At 36.3% G+C, this 19,538-nt stretch overlaps 1 protein-coding gene across 6 annotated transcripts in view; it reads left to right on the forward strand.

The window, feature by feature from the left end:
* The window catches only part of EPHA4 (EPH receptor A4), a 389,379-nt gene extending 371,423 nt beyond the window's left edge, over nt 1–17,956 (forward strand). For all 6 annotated transcript variants that reach the window (XM_088132608.1, XM_088132609.1, XM_088132606.1 and 3 more), the window contains 4 exons: nt 3,821–4,014; nt 8,589–8,744; nt 9,049–9,925; nt 16,782–17,956. In XM_088132608.1, coding sequence (XP_087988734.1) covers nt 3,821–4,014; nt 8,589–8,744; nt 9,049–9,163 — 465 coding nt within the window. In that variant the 3' untranslated portion in view covers nt 9,164–9,925; nt 16,782–17,956. The remainder of the gene's footprint in view (nt 1–3,820; nt 4,015–8,588; nt 8,745–9,048; nt 9,926–16,781) is intronic.
* Nucleotides 17,957–19,538: the final 1,582 nt, after the last annotated feature.

Here is a 19,538-nt window from a genome sequence, read left to right on the forward strand (position 1 = left end):
GGTTGGTAGTCAGGAAGGGATTCATTCATTCATCCATACATCTATGCATTAAACACACACACACACACACACACACCTTACAGCAAGTAAGCAAGTGGGCAGGAAAGGCAAAATGTTGACAAGATGGAGATATAAGTGAGGAAACTTGAAAAATCTGGCTGGCTGAGATACTGCAAGATGTTATGTAGATCAACATATTTGCATTTAAGAACTCAATTTACATGTTTAAATCACACCATAAGAATTGAGGAATAAATTGCCTTAAAAAGGAAATGTTATCAATTTGTAAAGCATTTCAAACAATCTAGTGTGAAGAGAAAATTGCTGATATTGATTCTGTATCACTTTCTCATTTGAGAATATATTACTGTATCTATAAAACAAGTTTTCCATTGATATTTCAAACCCTAATGTGAGTTTAACTCCTATTTTGAGCTGACAATTTTATTGAAGCTTTTATTATCATTTATTGAAAAGTCTGAGCAATAACAACAGAAGATATATCCTTGGAGTACATTAATAAATGAGCTTTAGTAAATGACCCCTTGTAAATTATGAAAGTTCTTTTAACTGTACCATCTGGTATACTTCATTCCAAGTGGGAATTAATGAAATTTCTGTTTTTCTACAAACACACTGAATGCAATTGCAATATCACAGAAAACTAAAAAGGAAGACAATCCAGTGAAATAAATAAGCATTATCAGGTTGATTTATAAACACTCAACATTTCTTGCTTTCTTCAGTCATGAGATATAAAACACAGAACCCTTCAGTCATCAACTGAAAGTGCACTAATTTTTAAGAACTCACTCATTTATAGAAGTTAACCCATTTATAGAAGTTAAAAGATGCCAATGTTGTTTATAAATGTGCTTTAGCAAATGAGATATATGTCTTTTTAATATCCTTCAAATGTGGAATATAGAAAGGGTCAGATTGTATCTTAGTGAGAGAACACATGCTGTATAAGTTCATGCACATACTTTGTAGATAAGGGATTTTAAGTAGCAGAATTAAGACAGCGTAGGCATTTGCAGAGTAGACAGTATTGGACAGGATGATCCAGTGCTCTTAATTCAGAATAAACAAAGTCACTAGTATTTATGATGGAAAACAAAAATCTTCCGATGCATTCTAAAAACATAAATTATTATCAACAAGAAAAGTAGATTCAGAGCTGTCCTTTTGTCCAAACAAAAGGAAAAAGAATGTCAAGATTATTTGGACCAGTGGTGTAGTTCTGATGCCTTTTACCAGAAGAGGTAAAATAAAAAAAATTCTTTGCAACTCACATCATTCAAATTGTCACTTAGATAAAGAAAATGCTTACTAGTGACAGTGGGGAGGAGGAAATATCCATCTTTTTCTTTCAATTAGAATATAAATAAGGCCTGGAAAGTTATTAATTTTGTTTTAGTGAATAGGGTACAGTTTCTAGAAACCTTGGAGACAACACTCTTCTCTGTTTCTCTTAATGCTTAGTGGCCATGTGGATGGATGAATCCACATTGCTAGCTATTGTGCCTGAGCTACTCTTCGTGTGAAACAAATTGTATGGTTGTGTGAATCAATGTGTGTGGCCAATTAATCTTTCTTCAGTCTGTAAAGACTGCCAGCAAGAGTGCCAATAGTGCCAGCTGTGATGGCGTGAAGTATTGTGAACTAGGCATGCCCAGCAGTTGGGAGCTGGGTCTCGATTATGCATGAGCTTATTCTTAGTAGGTTTGCCAAACAGGCAGCATATGATAATGAGCTGCATATATGGAAGAGTTTATGTGACTTTTATGTAAACTGGTTTGAGATCATATTGATATAGTTCATAATTGCACACATGTAACACTACACACTGACATGGTAGGACAATTTGCAGCTGGCCTTTATGGATGCAGGGTAGTCAACAATTAGCCCCCTCCTGCACTGCATGACAGACAGGTTTGGGTGAGAAAAAAGAGCCGGTGTGACAAGCAATGAGACTGAGCCAAACCATTACACAAAAGTTGAACTGTAGTCTGGTTCCTGGAATGCATATGGTTATATATTGACCTATTCAGGATACTTCATACTGGTTTTACTGGCATCCAGAAGATCAACTATCAGTGGAGCAACAAAACTTTTAATGCAGTGTCGAATTTCCAACAGCTATAATCAGTCCTTAAAATACATTTCCATTGCCTTTTTTTGGGTGGGAGAGTATTTGAGACGTAGAAGGAAAATTCTAGGACAGGATAGAATCATAGAATATAAGGTTGAAAAAACTTTGGAGAGCATCTAGTCAAATCCTCTATTACAGTATCCTAGGCAGATGGCCACCAGCCTCTGCTCCAATATTTTAGCAAATGAGAGTCCACATTTCTTCAACACTGTTCCATTGTTGAACAACTCTTACCATTTGGAAATTTTTCCTGATGTCCATTAGAAATCAGTTTCCTTGTAACTTAAGCCTGTTGTTTCACATCTTGTCCTCTGTAGCACTTCTGCCCTGTGTGCTACATGACTGCCCTTCAAATGCTTGAATGTAGCTGTCATGTCATTCCACATTCTTTTCTAGGGTAAACATACCAAATAGTTCCATTCAGTTTCATAAACTCTTTTTTCTAGTCCACTTATCATCTTGGGTACTGTCCTCTGGAAATGCTTCTATTCATCAATCTTCCTAAAATGCAGTGCCCAGAATTGGACATGTTATTCTGTGCTTTGACCAAAACTCAGTATGGAGAAACAATGGCTTCTCTTGATCTTGACACTGTAATTCTGTCCAGTATGGTCTTACCCATCTTATTTATACTCATGCCTTTGATTTTTCCTGCCCAAATGAAATATTTTGTATTCTTCTTGTAGAAATTCATCTTGCTAGTTTCATTGTTCTAACTTGTCAAGATCCTCCTGAATCCTGATACTGGTCTCTATAGAGTTTGCTATCTCCCCTATTTTATATCATCCACAAATTAGATAATCATATTTTCTAAGCCTTTACCAAGTCATTTATAAAAATGTTGAATAGAATGGAGCCCTGCAATACATAATTTGACATCTCTTACTGCCTTGATGTGAAACAACCCTGAAGTAGAATACTTCAATTATCTTTAGATCTATCTAATGGTAGTATAGTATACCCATATTGTGCTATCTTCTCTACTAGGATTTCATGCAAGTCAAGTTATATTATGTCTACCTCTTTCTCATGGTCACCTAATCTGATCATTCTAAACATCATAATCATATCAGATTGATTTGGCCTGACTTCTTAATAGGTGGCTCCTGCCAAGGTATATATTATTTTATACATTCTCACAAATAAATTGCTTAATAAGGAATTTTGCCCAATATCAACACCAAGGTGACTAGGATGTAGTTACATAGTTCCTTTTTTCCCCCCACCTTTCTGAAGTTGGAACAATATTTGCCTTTTTATTTTATTTTATTTCGCATATTTCGCATATTTATATAGCTGCCCATTTCACAAACACATGACTCTGGGTAGCGTACAACACAACAACAGTTAAAACTCCATAACAATCTAAAAACAACTTTTTCGAAGTCCTCTGGCATTATACCCTTATCTAACCATTTTTCTCTAACTCCAATTTTAAAGTGTGCAATTTGGCCTATGTTTATTACCTGTACATTACCTGTACATTCCAAATGACTTCACTTTATTTTAATATATTAAGTGGCCAATTAATAGTGCTTTTTGGGATTTTCTAAGTATATTCTGTAAACATGAATTTGATAGATGCCAAAGCTGAATGAAACTTGTTTTGCTTTATATGCTTTATATTAAAATGTCTCCTAAATGTCGTTTTTCCTTGCTTCTTAGGTTATTAAAGCCATTGAGGAAGGCTATCGGCTTCCACCTCCAATGGACTGCCCCATCGCTCTCCATCAGTTGATGCTGGATTGCTGGCAGAAAGAACGGAGTGACAGACCTAAATTTGGACAGATTGTCAACATGTTAGACAAACTTATCCGCAACCCCAACAGCTTGAAGAGGACAGGCTCAGAAAACTCCAGGTCAGCTGTACTTTCTTGATGACAATAGATGAAGGAAAATATTGGTGGTGACAGCCAGCTATAATTCACCTCAACTCTTGTGATAAACTGGATTCTATTTCATAGTTCTTATATTTCTCCAATATAAAATAGTGAATATATATTTAAACCTTTCCAATATAACCGTTCATTCTCTCTCTCTCTCAAAAATATGTTTACAACATATAGCTACATCTCCCCAATATTTAAAAAAAAATAAAAATGCAGTAGAAGGTTTTTGTTTTTGTTTGTATTTTAGTTATGGTCCTATTCCATTGGTTCCTTTGTGGACACAAGGTCTTGGCATGAATCTGATCATTATGTCTAAGTAAATCTAGTAGCTACCTTGGCCAGTTGTGCCTGAACTTTCTTAGAACATAAAGTATATGCTAGTTAGGTGTGTTCTCTGTATAAAAAGTGTCATGGTCCCAGCCAACACAAGCATGCATGCACAGAATAATCTGTAATACTTTCACTGGAATGGGAAATACAGGAAGCAGAAATGGAATGTATAGTTACTCACACATCCCAAATGCAAGTCACAACCTCTTTGACCAGCTTGCCTGAGGGGAAGTCCAAGTAAAGGTGTCCAGACCAGTGGGTGGACAGAAGGCAGTCCAAACCATCAAGATACAAATGTAGGTCATACTCCAGTCTGAAATCAAAGAGGTGTCTCCCTGCTGTTCTCTAAGACAGACTGCTGTTCCACAGGGTCATCTGAAGTGGTCTCCTCCTTCTCCTTGGAGTCGAAGCTGGCTCTAAAAGAAAGGAAGTAAGAAAAAAATATATTTAGAGACTTAAAAATTTACTGAATCTTCTCATGCAGCAGCTTAAAGTTTTAAAAAATAAATTTAAGTGTCCTTTGTTGCTTTAGGTTCAATTAATAAAAAAAACTTTTTTAAAAAAATCAAGAAATAATTTAAAAAGAGAAAAATGGGTTAATACGCGTTGTGCTTTGGAAATAAATATACTACTTTCCTTTCAGAACTGTGGGGCGAGTTCACTACAAATGATCACTGAGGACAATACTAAAAGATAAAAGCCTTTCCTTATCCTTTCTTATACTATATACTATAGTATATACTTATACTATAGACTCCATCATCCTCAACCAGCATAGTCATTGGTTGAACTGGCTGGAGTTGATGAAACTTACACACAAACATACTGTATCTGATGGGAACCAGACTGGGGGCAGCTGGCTTGCCTGAGGTGGTTTCTCTGTAAAAAATAATGACTTCAGAAGACTAAAAAATAAATTCTGTTGTCAATTCCTCATGTGAATGCTTTTAATGGAGCAAATTTAAATAGGTGAAGGGGACCTTTTCTTCCTGTCAAGCAAGGAAAGGAGTAAGCTCCCTTGGATGCAGCTGGAATAATTGGGTTTGCCCCAATCTTGTATCATTGTGAATTGCTGCTTATGTCAGAAACCTACATGAGGTTGAATCTAATCTACAGAAGGAAGTTGGCAGAAGGTTTTCCCAACTCCTGCTCTCCCCTACAGTACCTCCCTCTTCCAATTCCCCACTCATAAATCATAGTTTTACGTCAGCGGCAGAGAATGTGCATCCTCTTTCATGCAGATGTTCCCGGCTCAAAACTACATACAGCTCTTCAGGTAGGGCTGGAAAAATGTTAGTTTGAAATCCTGAGCTATTCCAAATAGGATAGATGTGATACCCAGCTAAAACAGAGTCTTGGCTCAGAATAAATATTTCAGAATAAGATTATTTCAGAATTAGATTGAAACATGGAATTATTTTCCCTTCTTCAGATAGGCTACCACAACTGGGCTACCACAATCTGGATAACCTGTAGATGGCAGGAAAGGCATAGCATTTTCAAGATCTCTTTGTTGTCCAGATTTTTACAGCCCAGATCTGACAGCCCTATCCTAGCAGCACTTCAGAACACAAACCGCCATATTGTCCATCAAATGCTTTGGACCCAACCCATGACTAACAGAACCTTTTTGGGGAAGCCTTCAATTTTTCATATCATTTTTTATGTTAGTAACAGTGATACAGCTTTTTATGTAACTCAGATTGAAGTAATGTTGCCAGGGCTACAGGAATAAATACAGAGATCCCTGTTCAGCTGAGATTAACAGAAATCCAATATACGTTGTCATGCTTGCAGATATTTTTATTATTTTTTTAACATTTTCCTATTACAAGGTGCAGAGAATTCCCCTGAAGAACATAATCAATCATGTGTCCCCTAGAACAAGATGTCATAAGTAGCCAGAGAGGTGATAGGAAAACAAAATATTCAAAAAATGACACACATCTTTATCTCAAGGGAAACTCCACATCCCTAAATTAGTTCAGTGAGCTGCATTAAATGAGTGTAGGGATAAACCAAGGCTAAACAGTGATAAATTTAAATGCTGACAATCCACGTTTCAGGAAAAATGTTTTTTTGTTGCCATTGTTTTATATATATTTAAATGAGAATGACCCTGGGTGACCACCACTTACTGTTTACATTAGAAAAGAGAGGCTATTAAACCTCTGTGGATATTTTCTTGCTTCTTCTAGTTTGTTTTAATTGCATCTGTAGTATGACAAGTGTATACTCCTGCCACTATTAAATTATTTAAGAAGGAAGGACTGCATATTATCAACTGTTTAACCTCATCCAGCAGTGTTTGATTCCAATTTTCTGATAAGCATACATCTTAGACTATTTTAGTTTCTGCTGTACAGTAGTGTAGAATCGGATCATCAGCACTTACTGTTATGAAATTCCTTTTAATACAAGCATGAAATATCCTGAAAAGAATGGGTGTGCATATTTAGGTATGGCTTTGCACAATGCAAACTACCAAATAAATGTTCTTTTATGGCTATCCATGTTTATTCTGATTTTGATTCTGCACATTTGAGAGAAATAAAAAACACTAATCTTTTTCTCATTTTAATACTAGTAAATATTTCTTGTGGTTCATTTAAAAATAGCACAAGCATGTAAAAATTTCTATTAATATATGGTCTTTTCATATTAGAAATATTTTATAAAAACTTATATGATATTAGAAACTAGAATTTGCATACTGTAAACCAAAGACTGAAGCTATGGGTGCTCAGTGCTAGGATTTTGCAAACATATTGGTCAGGAATTGATTGATTAAAATTAATTAATTCTCCACTGTACCTGCTTCATATGCAAACATTTAACTTGTTTTTATATCTGGCCTGATGGAAGCTTTTTCTAAGCTCTGAACTTCTAGATTGTATGAGAGCCCATACCTTTCATCACTGATATTTCAGATGTGTTAAATTAACATTTGAGGGTGGTGGTTGTTTTTTTTCATGGTTGATAAGGGCTTCAAGGGGAGGACATAATTCATTCATAATTGATCATCACCCCATCAGGACCTCACTTGTAGTATTAATGAAGTGGGTTTTTTTGTTTCGTTGGTATGTTCTTTATCAGAAATATTAAAGTCGTGCAGTTAGTGCATCTGGATTATGAAATATTAGGGAAGATTAAACTGATAGCTTCTGATTTTCTTGGTATTTTTTTCTTATATATTTCCGCCACCCTTTCCATATAACATGTTAGTGTTCCACTCTGATAATGTGCGTGATTGATCCAATTCTAGCATCATGTAATTAGTCCTTACTTGAAGACTTGTGCACAAAATCAACATTTTCCTCTGCACCAGGTCTTTATCATCCCAACACATATGAAAGGCACCAAACTGGGAAAAGCTGTTTTAAATTGTTTGAGCTAATATGAATTCCATGACTTTGCTATTTATGTTTAAAGATGTGAAGATGTGGGGAAATAATTATAAAAATATATTTTCAGTAACTTTTGTTTGGTTATCTTTCCCTCAACTGGAAAAAAAAAATTGTACTGTATAAAAACACTTCAAAATCCAAAATGTGGATTATGAAATATTTCCTAATATCCTCTGTTTAAAGGATATATAAAATGGCTAAGAAAAAATGTCATATATTGTTACCAAACCCAAAATATTTGGTATTTCTGAAACCTAATGTATATTTTTATGTAAGACTATTTAAATGTATTTATTTATCCAGCTATTTGTATGCCACCTCAGTATTCTAGGCTGCTATGTGCAGATTTTAGTACCCAATTCTTGTATGCAGACGGTAAATTATCCAGAAGAATTCTCAACTGTAAGAGCAAGGACATATTTTTTTTTCCTCCAAGGGAGTCAGATTCATTTTCACGAGAAGAAAGAATTTGGTCTTTGTTTGCTTATGAGCTTGTTTCAATTGTTGGATTTTGTCTTCCATTAGGCATCAAAACCCTCTGACAGGGTAGGCATTGGCAGCAGCTTCTATTTATTTATATGTGTAAAGTTTACTTAAAAAATAAGTATTGTGTATATTTCAATAGTTCCCAAATTTCAAGTTCGGGAACTTGAAGTTCCCACCAAGTTCCTATCAAGCCAAAATACAAACTTTTTTTTTTTCAGAAAATATGCATAAATAACTTCTATTTATACCAACTAACTGAAGAGTCTAAAATCTAGATGCTTTCCTTGTTGATTAAGATGATTTGTTTGTATTTGTTCCTAGGCCTAATACTGCTTTGCTGGATCCTAGTTCTCCTGAATTCTCAGGTGTAGTTTCTGTTGGTGATTGGCTTCAAGCTATTAAAATGGAGCGATACAAGGATAACTTCACAGCTGCCAGCTATACTACCCTAGAGGCTGTGGTGCATATGAACCAGGAGTAAGTACTCAGCGGTATTAACAAAAAACGGGTAAATCTGAATTTAATCGGACTTTTTGCTTTGCATTGCATATCATTACAGTGATTAGAATGTAGTTATGCCTTTAATAATGGAATATTAAAATGGATACAATTTGAAAATATCTTCTACAATGCATTCAGACATTTAATTAAGAATTTATATAAATTCACCTTGCTTTGCTTTATTATTTTTTATTTGTTCATGATAATGATGATGATTAGATACATATCTGGCATAAAGTTCTTATCTCTTGGCTCATTCTTTTTTTTTTAATCCATGTAGTGACCTGGCAAGAATTGGAATTACTGCCATTGCACACCAGAATAAGATTTTGAACAGCGTCCAAGCAATGAGGACCCAAATGCAACAAATGCACGGTAGAATGGTTCCAGTTTGAGACAGTACTGAATAAACTCTAAACTCTTGAAATTAGTTTACCTCATCCATGCACTTTAATTGAAGAACTGCACTTTTTTACTTCTTCTCCTTGCCATTGAAATAACAATAATAATGATTTGCAGCACTGTTTGATATATAAAGATTGCTAATAGTGTTGCAAGGAGGGAACCTACAGAAATGACAGACCGTCATTTGAGAACAAGCCTGGAACAAATTGTTTCCTGGAATATACTTATATGTGGATCAACATTATGTAATATACTTGTATCTATAAAACATCCATTCAAGTTCTGAAGCTGTGTTTCCTGCCAGATACTGTGCTTAAACAAAGGAAATACTGTTTTTCCCCCCAACAGCCATGGGATTACAATTACTGTATTTGATCTGTGGATAAACCATTTTTTTCATCTTTTATTGGAACAAAGAATCTTCTGAACCAGGAAATGTTGGCATATTCTAGGCATCCATGGTACTTTGCAGAAAGCTTGAAGGAGAATATTATTTGGATGATCAGTGCCTCTCAAGATTTATCCACTTGTGATCTGAGACCAGGAGCAACCTTCATGGATTATTGGATTTATTTATTTTATTTTATTGAGGGAGGAATGTTGGTTGCTGTTATGGTTGCTGTTGCATTATACTGAGTATATCTGTCATGGTTGTAGAAGTCATCTTACTAGTCAGCATTCTTAATTATGGATTTTCCAAATCTGCATCTGTCCAACCTTCAAGAGGCCATTGATAGTGAAACACTGAAAAGGTCAGTGGAAGTATGCTTCTTCCTGTTGTTTTAGTTTTCATTATTGATAATAAAACAATGCATTTATGGAAATCATAAAGGATGTTTATTACAGTTGTTTTCTGTGCTTAATGAGATATTGTGATTTTACCAATTGGCTCCATTTCCCACACTAGTTTGTTTACATATTTGTAATGATTGTGAAGAACTGTGTAGCCTTGGAATTCATATTTTTATACTTAATCTTTTGGTCCAGAGCCGTTAAGCTCTAATATATTCCTATGCAAATATACTCAACATATATCAGATGTGCTAGAGAGCATGGGAAGATTCACATAGAAACATAAACATCTGTATAGGAAAAGATCTATGGGGAAAAAAACTTTATAGGATTGTTAGATTGAAAAACAGATCATATCTATATTCTTTCAGTTTTGGGCTGTTGCTCATTGCCCCAGTTATCTATATATCTGCTCAAAATACTCTAAAACTGTCCCCCCCCCTCCATTTGAGTTGGTTGGTCATACTTCAGATAGAAGGAATTGGTTATTACAGCATTGTAAACAGTTGATTTTGCTTTATTTACATCAACCGATACAGGCATCTTCTCTTAAATGCCCTGTTACAGAATTGTAGAACCAAAGTGACATGGAGCATGTCCTGGAGCTATCAGTGCTAAAATAAGCTAGAAAGATCATAATTTCAATTTTTGAAATCCATTATTTGTATATAAAAAGAAGTGGTAAATTAATATGAAAATGTGATGATAACTTTATCTTAACATCACTGGGAGTTGAGAAAGTGCTTAATATTCCAAGATGGTCTGTGTTCAAAAGTTTATATTGTCAGAGTAAAACAACTGCCAAAAAATTGCTGCTCAGGGCTGCTGGATTTTTGGAAAAAGTATGTGTTGATTATTATATTTATGTTTTATATTTCCTTTTTGTTCTTTTCCTTCTTGTGCAATTATGAATATACAAATGTCCCATTCCAAAAATGGAACAATCTAGAATACTCTCGAATGTTCACCTCTTGTAAGTTCATATTTTGCACATACCTACGTGTTACTGATCCAGTCATATAACAAAGAGGTCCTAGATTGGCCCACGTTAGGTGCCTGATAGACCCAGTTGGGATTCAGAGGGAGCTTGAAGTTTTTCCAAGGATCTGATAGTCTGGCTGAGGCCTTGGTTGCAGCCTTGAATAGGTGAGTGGTGCAGGCCTTAGACTGGATTGCCCCTATGCAGTCTCTCCTCTTGTGCCAATGCCTTGGCTTACTGAGCAGCTTTGGGAAATAAAGTGCAAGAAGAAATGCCTTTGAGGAGGACAAAGTGAATCCAGTCAAACATGGGTACAAACCCATATTAGGGCTCACATCAGATGATAAGGGTGGCAAGATGATGTTATTTCTCCATCCTTACTGCATCTGATGATAGCCACTTGGTGACCCAGTCCCTGCTGGAAAGGGATGGATCATAGGACTATTTGCAGGGCCATTGTGAGAAATAATTTAGCTGTTTGTCACTTGGAATTGTTTAGAGTTGGATTACAACTGGACAGGTTCAGATGAGGGGCCCGAGGTATGGCTTGTAGGATTATCTGGAGTGAGTTTGTAATTCTTGAGGAAGTGGACAGGATCCTCCAGTCTGTAAGCTTGGCTACCTATTAGATCCAGGCCTCTCCTGGATGATTAAGACTGCCTGGGAGGCTATCAACATTTGGGTCAATGCTGTGGTGTCTGATTCTCTGCAGGAGGGGATAGTTCTCTCACTTTCAAGGAGGCTGTGGCCCCTCCTTAAGAAGGCATTGCTAGACCCAAGCAACCTGGACAATTTCTGTCCAGTCTCCAACCTGCCCTTTCTGGGAAAGCTGAAAGAAAGGGTGGTTGGGCTTATCTAGACCATTTTAGTCTGGTTTTAGGCCAGGGAGAAAGCATTGGTCATGCTTCTTGATGACCTGTGGCAGAGCCAGGATGGGGGTTGTGTGGCCATCCTGGTGCTCCTTCATCTCTCAGAGGCTTTCAATACCATCAGCCTTGGTATCCTATTAGGTAGGATTTGGGGCCTGGGAGTGGAAGACTGTACTTTGCAGTGGTTTCTTCCTTTTCCTGTGGCTGGTTCCAGTAGATATTGACAGGGCATGAGAGGTCACACCCCAGCCCATCACTTGTGGAGTGCCTCAGGGGGCTTGACTCCCTCCCTTTTTGTATAATATTTATATTAAACCACTGGGTGAGGTCATCCATCAGTTTAGAATCAGGTATCACCACTATGTTGATGATGCCCAATTTCATATCTTAACCCCACGCCAACTGAGTGATGCTGTTGAAGGCCCGACTTAGTGCCTGGAGGTTGGGCAGGCCTGGATGGGAGGAACAGACTTAGGTTTAAACCTGACAATGAGTGGCTGGTTCTAGGGTCTTTCCATTTTTAGTCTTGGATGGGCTTGCACTTCCCTCTGTGAGACTAGTGCATTGGGTTATTATAATGCACTGTACATGGGGTGACAGCTGGTCTAGAGTGCAATGGCATGAACAGTGACGGTGTACCCACAGGAGCCCGCTGCTTCATGAGCTGTACTGTTTGCCAGTTGGCTTCTGGGTGCAATTCAAGGTGCTGATGATCACTTATGAAGCCTGCATAACATAGGACATGGTTACTTGAGGGACTGCCTGTCTCTTTGTTTTTCATATTTGGTGAAGTCAGCCAGAGTGGGCATGCTCCAGTCTCCTAGAGTTCCAGAAAGTTTTAAGATCTAACTCTGGTTCTGGGCCCCCATTGTGGTTTCTTGTTATTGTCATGTTGGTTTAAGTCTAGGCTGTCTGTGTCATTTTATGTTTTTAACTGTTTTTATTGTTTTGGGGTTTTGTAAGCTACTTGAATAAGAATCATAAGAATAAGTCATCTTGAAGGACCTAGGAAGCATGCATTCTCAGTGATGGCTCCAGCACAGTGGAATGATTCTCTCCCCAGAGATTCATCCTTCTTCCACCCTTTTGATTTTCTGTGAACTGCTAAAAACACAGCTGTTCTCCCAGGCTTTGGGTTAGAATGGTGGTTGAGCCCCTATGGTTTGATTTTTTTTTTCTTTTTATCTTTTTGCTGTTTCGTCTTTTTGGTTCTCTCTTCCAGTCAGTTGTCTTCTTTTTTTTTTTTGATAAATTTTGTTTTTTATTTGTTTGTTTATTTTTTATTTGTAAGCCATCCAGAGTCGCTGTGGAGTTGGGCAGTCTCAAAACTAAAAAAAACAAAATACATACGTACGTACATACTCTGAAGTCTCACTGAGTTGAATGAGACTTATTCCTAAATAAGGAGGCATAGAAATTGCATCCTTACATCCAGATTATGAAATAATTTGTGACCAGAGGATGTACCGGTAGATAATTTAGGGGAGAGAATACAAATATCTTGAAGTGAAGCCTCCTGTAGAAACCATTTTAACTAAGCTTATTATTTTAAGGATAGCAGTGTCACTTTTTAGGACTTAAGCTTTGGTTCCCCTCTCCGTTACAGTTCTATCTGTTTGTGACAATAGCTTTAGCACAAAAGAAAAATGACAATTGAATTTGATTTGCTAGAAATCATTGGATTTATTTGGAAGCTGAGAGGATTTAGTGAATTGAACAAGTAAAACCTGCCTTATTTCCAACATCACCCTCATCAATTCTTGTCAGTTGTAACAACAAGCTGCTGATTGTAACCACAAGTTTCTCTCATGAATGAGACTTTGAGATCAAGTTGTTGGGAACAGGAGATGCTAAATTTGGATCCTGTTGAAATATGACAGCTTAGTAAAACCTTCCTTTCATGCGCTCGCTCGCTCATGCTCTCTCTCTCTCTCTCTCTCAAAGTGGGGAGGGATGGGGAAGACAGAATTATCCATAAAGCTTCCTATTTGGAATAGTGCAGTTTACTTTTTTTTTTTTAAAGGCCGATTTAAAACAGTTATTTTAACACCACATTGTTGAAGAATGTCGGACTATTTTTTCAACAAATATCTTAGTTTTTGCATGCCGTATGAGACAAGATGATGGAGATCTATAAGAAGACTATCCTATATATAGACTATATCAATTTGGATATAACTTCTGGTGACTTCATGGACAAACATTTGCTGTTTCAACTTTTCCCTAATAGTTGTTTCAATGGCAATTCCTGTAGCCTTTTTTATATCTTCCACCACCTTACCTATTCTACTTTCTTCAATCTTGCCAAGTATAGTATTCTCTTTTTCTGGCACATAATCTGCTAATATTACATGCCTAATCTCTGCTTGCTAATCATTTTCTCAATGGAGAAGTCAGTTTTATTTGGTCAGGGATTGATTGATTTGTTCTTGTGGCCCATGGTACTTTAGTTGCCATCTCAAATCCATAATCTAAAAGTATACATCTTTTTTGTCTCCATTTGTCTTGCTTTCAGAGCCGTATGTTATCACTGGAAAGACCACTGCTTTAACTATTTTGATCTTTGTTGTCACAGAAATCACCTTATCCTTCATGATCTTTTCTACATTTGTAATTTCCTTTCTTCCTAGAATTAATGTCCTCTCTACTTCTCCAACACCCTTTCCATCTTTATCTATTCTTTAGCCCAAGAAAAGTGAAGCCTTGATTTAGCAGACCTAGAAGCAATGACCTTTGCATACAGTGTTTGTTCTTATAGCAGCTTTTTGTCCATTCTAAAGCTTCCTTAGAAGAATATCAAGTGTTCTGATGTACCTATTACCCTTAATATGTATCTCATTCTTGATTTACATAGTTTTCCTGATATTCTTGATATTGGAAGTCATCATACAATTTTTTTTTGCCCAAGGCTTTCATTGTCCAAGAAGCCACTTGAACTAACCCCCCCCCCACTCACACACACACACATATTTTAGGAACATTTTTCCTCTTTGGTTTCCACAATGACTCTAATCTCTTCCCATACCTTCTTGGGTTCTCTTTCACGTAAGTGTCTGAATCTGCTCTTTACATTAATCTGATATACTGCCTACATATCTTCTAGATCAAACATTGCTCTCATCTATTTTCTAAGTTTAGCTCATATATTTTACACCTCTTTAAGTTTCTAAATTTAACCCACGTAACTGACAGCAATAACTTGTGCAAGGGTGTCTGCAGGGGGAGACAAGGGAGCAAATGATGACACATGTGTCAAGAGATCATCAGGCAAATGCCATGAATGTGATAGTTTTGTCAAATTACATTTCACATCATTTGTACATAGATATCATATGCATGACTCTTTATGGATTCTACCAGATGTCTGTAAATACTGTATATGGTCTATTCCACAGTCTGCATCTGAAAGTGTGCTAGATGAGATTGAATTGCACTTCTCCATCTTCTGTTTCCTATTATGTAGTTAATTTGATTCTAGTGTTGTGCATGTGATGATATCCATGTACAGAGTCTGTGTTTATTTTGCCTGAACATGATCCACCTAAGTTCACTTATTCCTGAAACCTCTTGTTTAATATGCTTCATTTCTGCTTTGGCAATTCATCCTCAGTTCATGCTTCTCACTTTCCATGTTCCAGTTGTTTGTGTCCATTTAAAATGAGAAAGCCCTCTTTCAGTACTGGCATCACTGGTGACTACATTTTCTTGCAGCTTTTGTATGGCTCTTTCATTGCCTCCAGGTTTATTCAGATAAGTTTGACATTCTTCTCCAATAAATAGAGGAAGTAATTCCAGCCTAAAGGGGTTTATCATCTGCTTTTCAAATTTGTTGAATAATTTCAGCCATGTCCACATAGTTTCTTAGCAGCAGCACAACTTGCCATTGCCTTCTTTGGAATTTGATTTCAGAGTTTCTTAAGAGGGTTAGTTTCCCTCATAACTGTACAGGCCCACCTCACCTCATCACCATTGCAGAATCATCTTAGGTTCACTCTTCCCTTTTGACCATGGGAGTCCTTTTGACCTTCACATTTCCTTCTTTGACTTACCAGAAACTCATATTCCCATGCATGTTGCTCTCAGGGACAATGAAGCTAATGAGTCCTTCGACCATGTTAAGTTACATACATCTAGGTATATTCATATGCAGTTCAAATTAGCACTAGATTTGTGAAGATGTAGAATTAATGTTTTTCTTTTACCCTACCTCACAAAGTTGGTCCAAAGAAAATTATTTCCTAGATTTGATATTTGTATAAGTATACTTGTCCTAAAAGAAAAAAGACAGAACAATATGTCTATAGGGGAAGGGTTGTGGGGTGGGGGCAGGATAATCTCAATATAACAGAAATCCAAAAAGGATTTTAATCTCGTTTAAACTGGATAGCATTGTTCAGCAGGACAGCAGAGATATAAACAAAATGACTAGCAAATCATTCTGAGTGAATGTATGGATCACAACTGTTTAGCAAAATATTCTTTCAAAAAAAGAATATTTTATATTTTATATTAATCAGCCAATTAGTCTACTTAGCTAGATGTTGTCTATTCTGAGACCAGTTGCATTCCATGTCCTCAGGTGAGAATTTAAGAAACATTGCAGTTAATGAAACCAGGACCAGGATCTAATGAATATATAACATTAGCTCAATCCCCAAGTTCAGTTTCTACTGAAGATGTACCCTTCTTTCCCTAATACTGCACTCCAAGATCCATTATGTTTTACCTTTAATTAGATAATGGTCACTTTTCCATTTGAAAGCATTCAACGTTTTCAATGCCTGCAATCATACATTTAATGTAACTGAGTTTTAGGAAAAATCATTTGGAAGATAGTAAAATGGCTAATCTAGGCTTTTTCTATGATGAAATTAAAAGATGTATTTTATCTCTCCATTTTATGTTCAAAATATCAGAGCTATCAAGTTCTGACTTGGAATTTATTTGTTTGTTTGTTTGTTTTGATAGGCAAAATGGATCCTGCTTTCTTGGAATCAGACCTTCCTGATCATCTTGACCTTGGAGGATGATAGACTAGAGACAAGAACCTTCAGTTGTCCCAGTTTATTCAGCACTGACTGTAGAGAAAATGGATTGCAAATAAGCAGCTTTACTCCCTGAAGAGTATCTCTTTAGATTTCTTCCTTTTTTAAAGGTTTTGTCAGCAACAAAAAGCAAATATAATATCCAGATAAAGTTCTTTTATTTCCACTTAAGGAATGTACTATATCAAAGCCCTATAGACATATACACACACACACACACACACATGCTGTGCTTTGGGTTTTTTTTTTTCCTGCATGTTGTTGCCCGATCTCTCCAAATGTAAGTATTGGAGCCATAAAGGACACCAGGGTCATGTGCCCCAGTGCTGAACTTGGTTAAACAAAAGCTGAGACTGCATATGATAGTCCAGCAATACTTTACAGAAAGTGTGCCAATGCTATAATGTCAATATTTTTTAATAGAATGGAAAGTAACTTATTTCTTCCGAGACTGTGTGAGAGTATGTATGGCTTTAGTGTGTGTGTGTGTGTGTGTGTGCATGCACATGTAATATATTTGTTCATTGCCTGTTGCACAGGGCCACCTGTGAATATGCAGATAGATCTCAAGATAATTTGACAGTTTGTTGCTGGGCTGTTGAGTTACCAGGCCAGTAGGTGAGCTATGCAACAGTAGGGAGAAAACACTCATACTCCTGAATGTTCCAGTTCTGTATCTATACATATATTATGTAGCTGCCACACTAACCTTAAAAATTAGTTCTCTAGCCTAGAGCAGGGGCACTTTCACTTTAGTTGTGGAGTGATCCATCATGAGTTCCATAATGGCTAAAGAACAGCATTGATAACCATTAGTCTTGCCAAGGCTGTTTATTATCGAATCAGTGATACCTTAAGGTAAAGTAGGTAGAGAAGAAGTCTTCGTCCCTCATCAGGTTGCTTTGAACTGAACTATTCAGTAGCATTTTTCTTTTCCTGGAAAACAGTCTTGAAAAGACTTGTTGAACACAAACAGAAATATGCAATCCTTACCCATTCATAGAATTGAATTATCCCATGTGCCATTTGCAAGGATCTCTGGGCTTACAAATTGACTGTTGAGCAAATTATTTATTTCCCCCCCCCCCAGCTGAAGAATACAAAGACATTTAAAATTACCAAAACACATTTAAAATTTGCAAGAAAAAAAAAACATGTTCCAAGTACAGGGAAATTGTTCTGCATCACTACAATAATCTTTGTCACAGTAATAATCAGTCCTCCCTAGAAAGGTTTACAGTGTATGGAGACTTTTCCTTTTGTGTATATTGGTTTTGGAGGCAGGTGGATTGTGACAGTCTGGAGGCTAGACTGCCATTCCACATTTTGAGCTCAGCCATTGATGTACTTGATCTGTTTTCTGGTTGCAGAATAGTCTTCTCTGCTGAAACGTGGTGCATTACAGCAAGCTGAAACAGAATAGTCAAACCAACATTACCGAGGGAGAAAAAAAAAAAATCAAAGGAAAGAATGTGTAAATTTTGCATTAAAAACTTCCAGCATTGTTTGGATTGTTTATCAAAAAGTATTATTCATCTTTGCCTTTTCTCCTTCCCTCCCAACAGTTATCCCCATCCTTTCTCATTTTTGTTGTTCTTATGGATGCAAAACCAATATTTTGGGGCTCAGGTATTTGTGCTGATGGCAATATAGAGGCATGAAGCACTATTAAGGAGCCATGGGCCGTAAACTATGGACTGCAAAGCCAGGACACAGATTGCAATCAAATGTACTAAACAAGGTTGGGGTTTGGGGAAGGAAATTATTCACACATATTGCTCAATAACAACCAGAACTGGCCTTCATTTTTTCCTGGTTACAGAAGAGACATCAACAGGACCATTTTAACACAGCAAACCTCTATACATTAAGGAAATATCTGCTTACAACCTCACTGGTTAATGTTTGTCCAGGTTTCTTGCTGTATTAAATTTGTGATGGATCTGTGTATTAAATATATAAATATATATGTATAAAACAACAAAACAAAAAAAAAGCTGGTTCTTACCAGTAACCAGAACTTCAAAGCAGTATTTTTTTTTTACATGCATTTTCATAACCAGAAAGAAAGCATCCTGAATATTAATTAGACAGATTAAGAAGTAAAAGAAAAAAGAAAAAGAAAAGAGAGAGTGCATTTATTTTTTGTATCACTGCAAATATGTTGGAATATGCAAGGACTGTTTAAAAAAATTAGAATGTATGAGGCATATGATACTTTAGTCCAAACTGGGAAAAAAGAAATCTTAACAGTGCATTGCTTGGGTTTGCAGATTCGAACAATATCTCAGATAGAAATATAGATTTTCTATTTTATTTTAATTTGTAATTTTTCCCTCTCCATCAATGTTAGGTACACATAACTTATGTCATTTATTTATGGTCTTTTATACCTAGTTTGTAAAATTGTAAAATAGCAAACTAAATGCAAAAGTTTGCATTTGAAAATAATAAAGTAGTTGCTGTAAAAATCTCATTTGTGATTCATGATATTAAATATAGTTAGCATTAACTTGGTTATTTACAGAGATATATTTCTCATTATTAAATGTGTTTCCATCTAGAATATTTTATTAAACAATTTGTCTGACTAAACATTGTCCTAATTCACTCAACTAGCTAAGAGATGATAAACCTCTTTTTGACCCGTACCATCTTAGCTTGCAAGTGGGAGTGAGCA

This window comes from Python bivittatus, unplaced genomic scaffold (genome assembly GCF_059951505.1).
Source record: "Python bivittatus isolate LINGU-HERP-01145 unplaced genomic scaffold, Pbiv_v1 ctg000980_np1212, whole genome shotgun sequence".
Taxonomy (NCBI): domain Eukaryota; kingdom Metazoa; phylum Chordata; class Lepidosauria; order Squamata; family Pythonidae; genus Python; species Python bivittatus.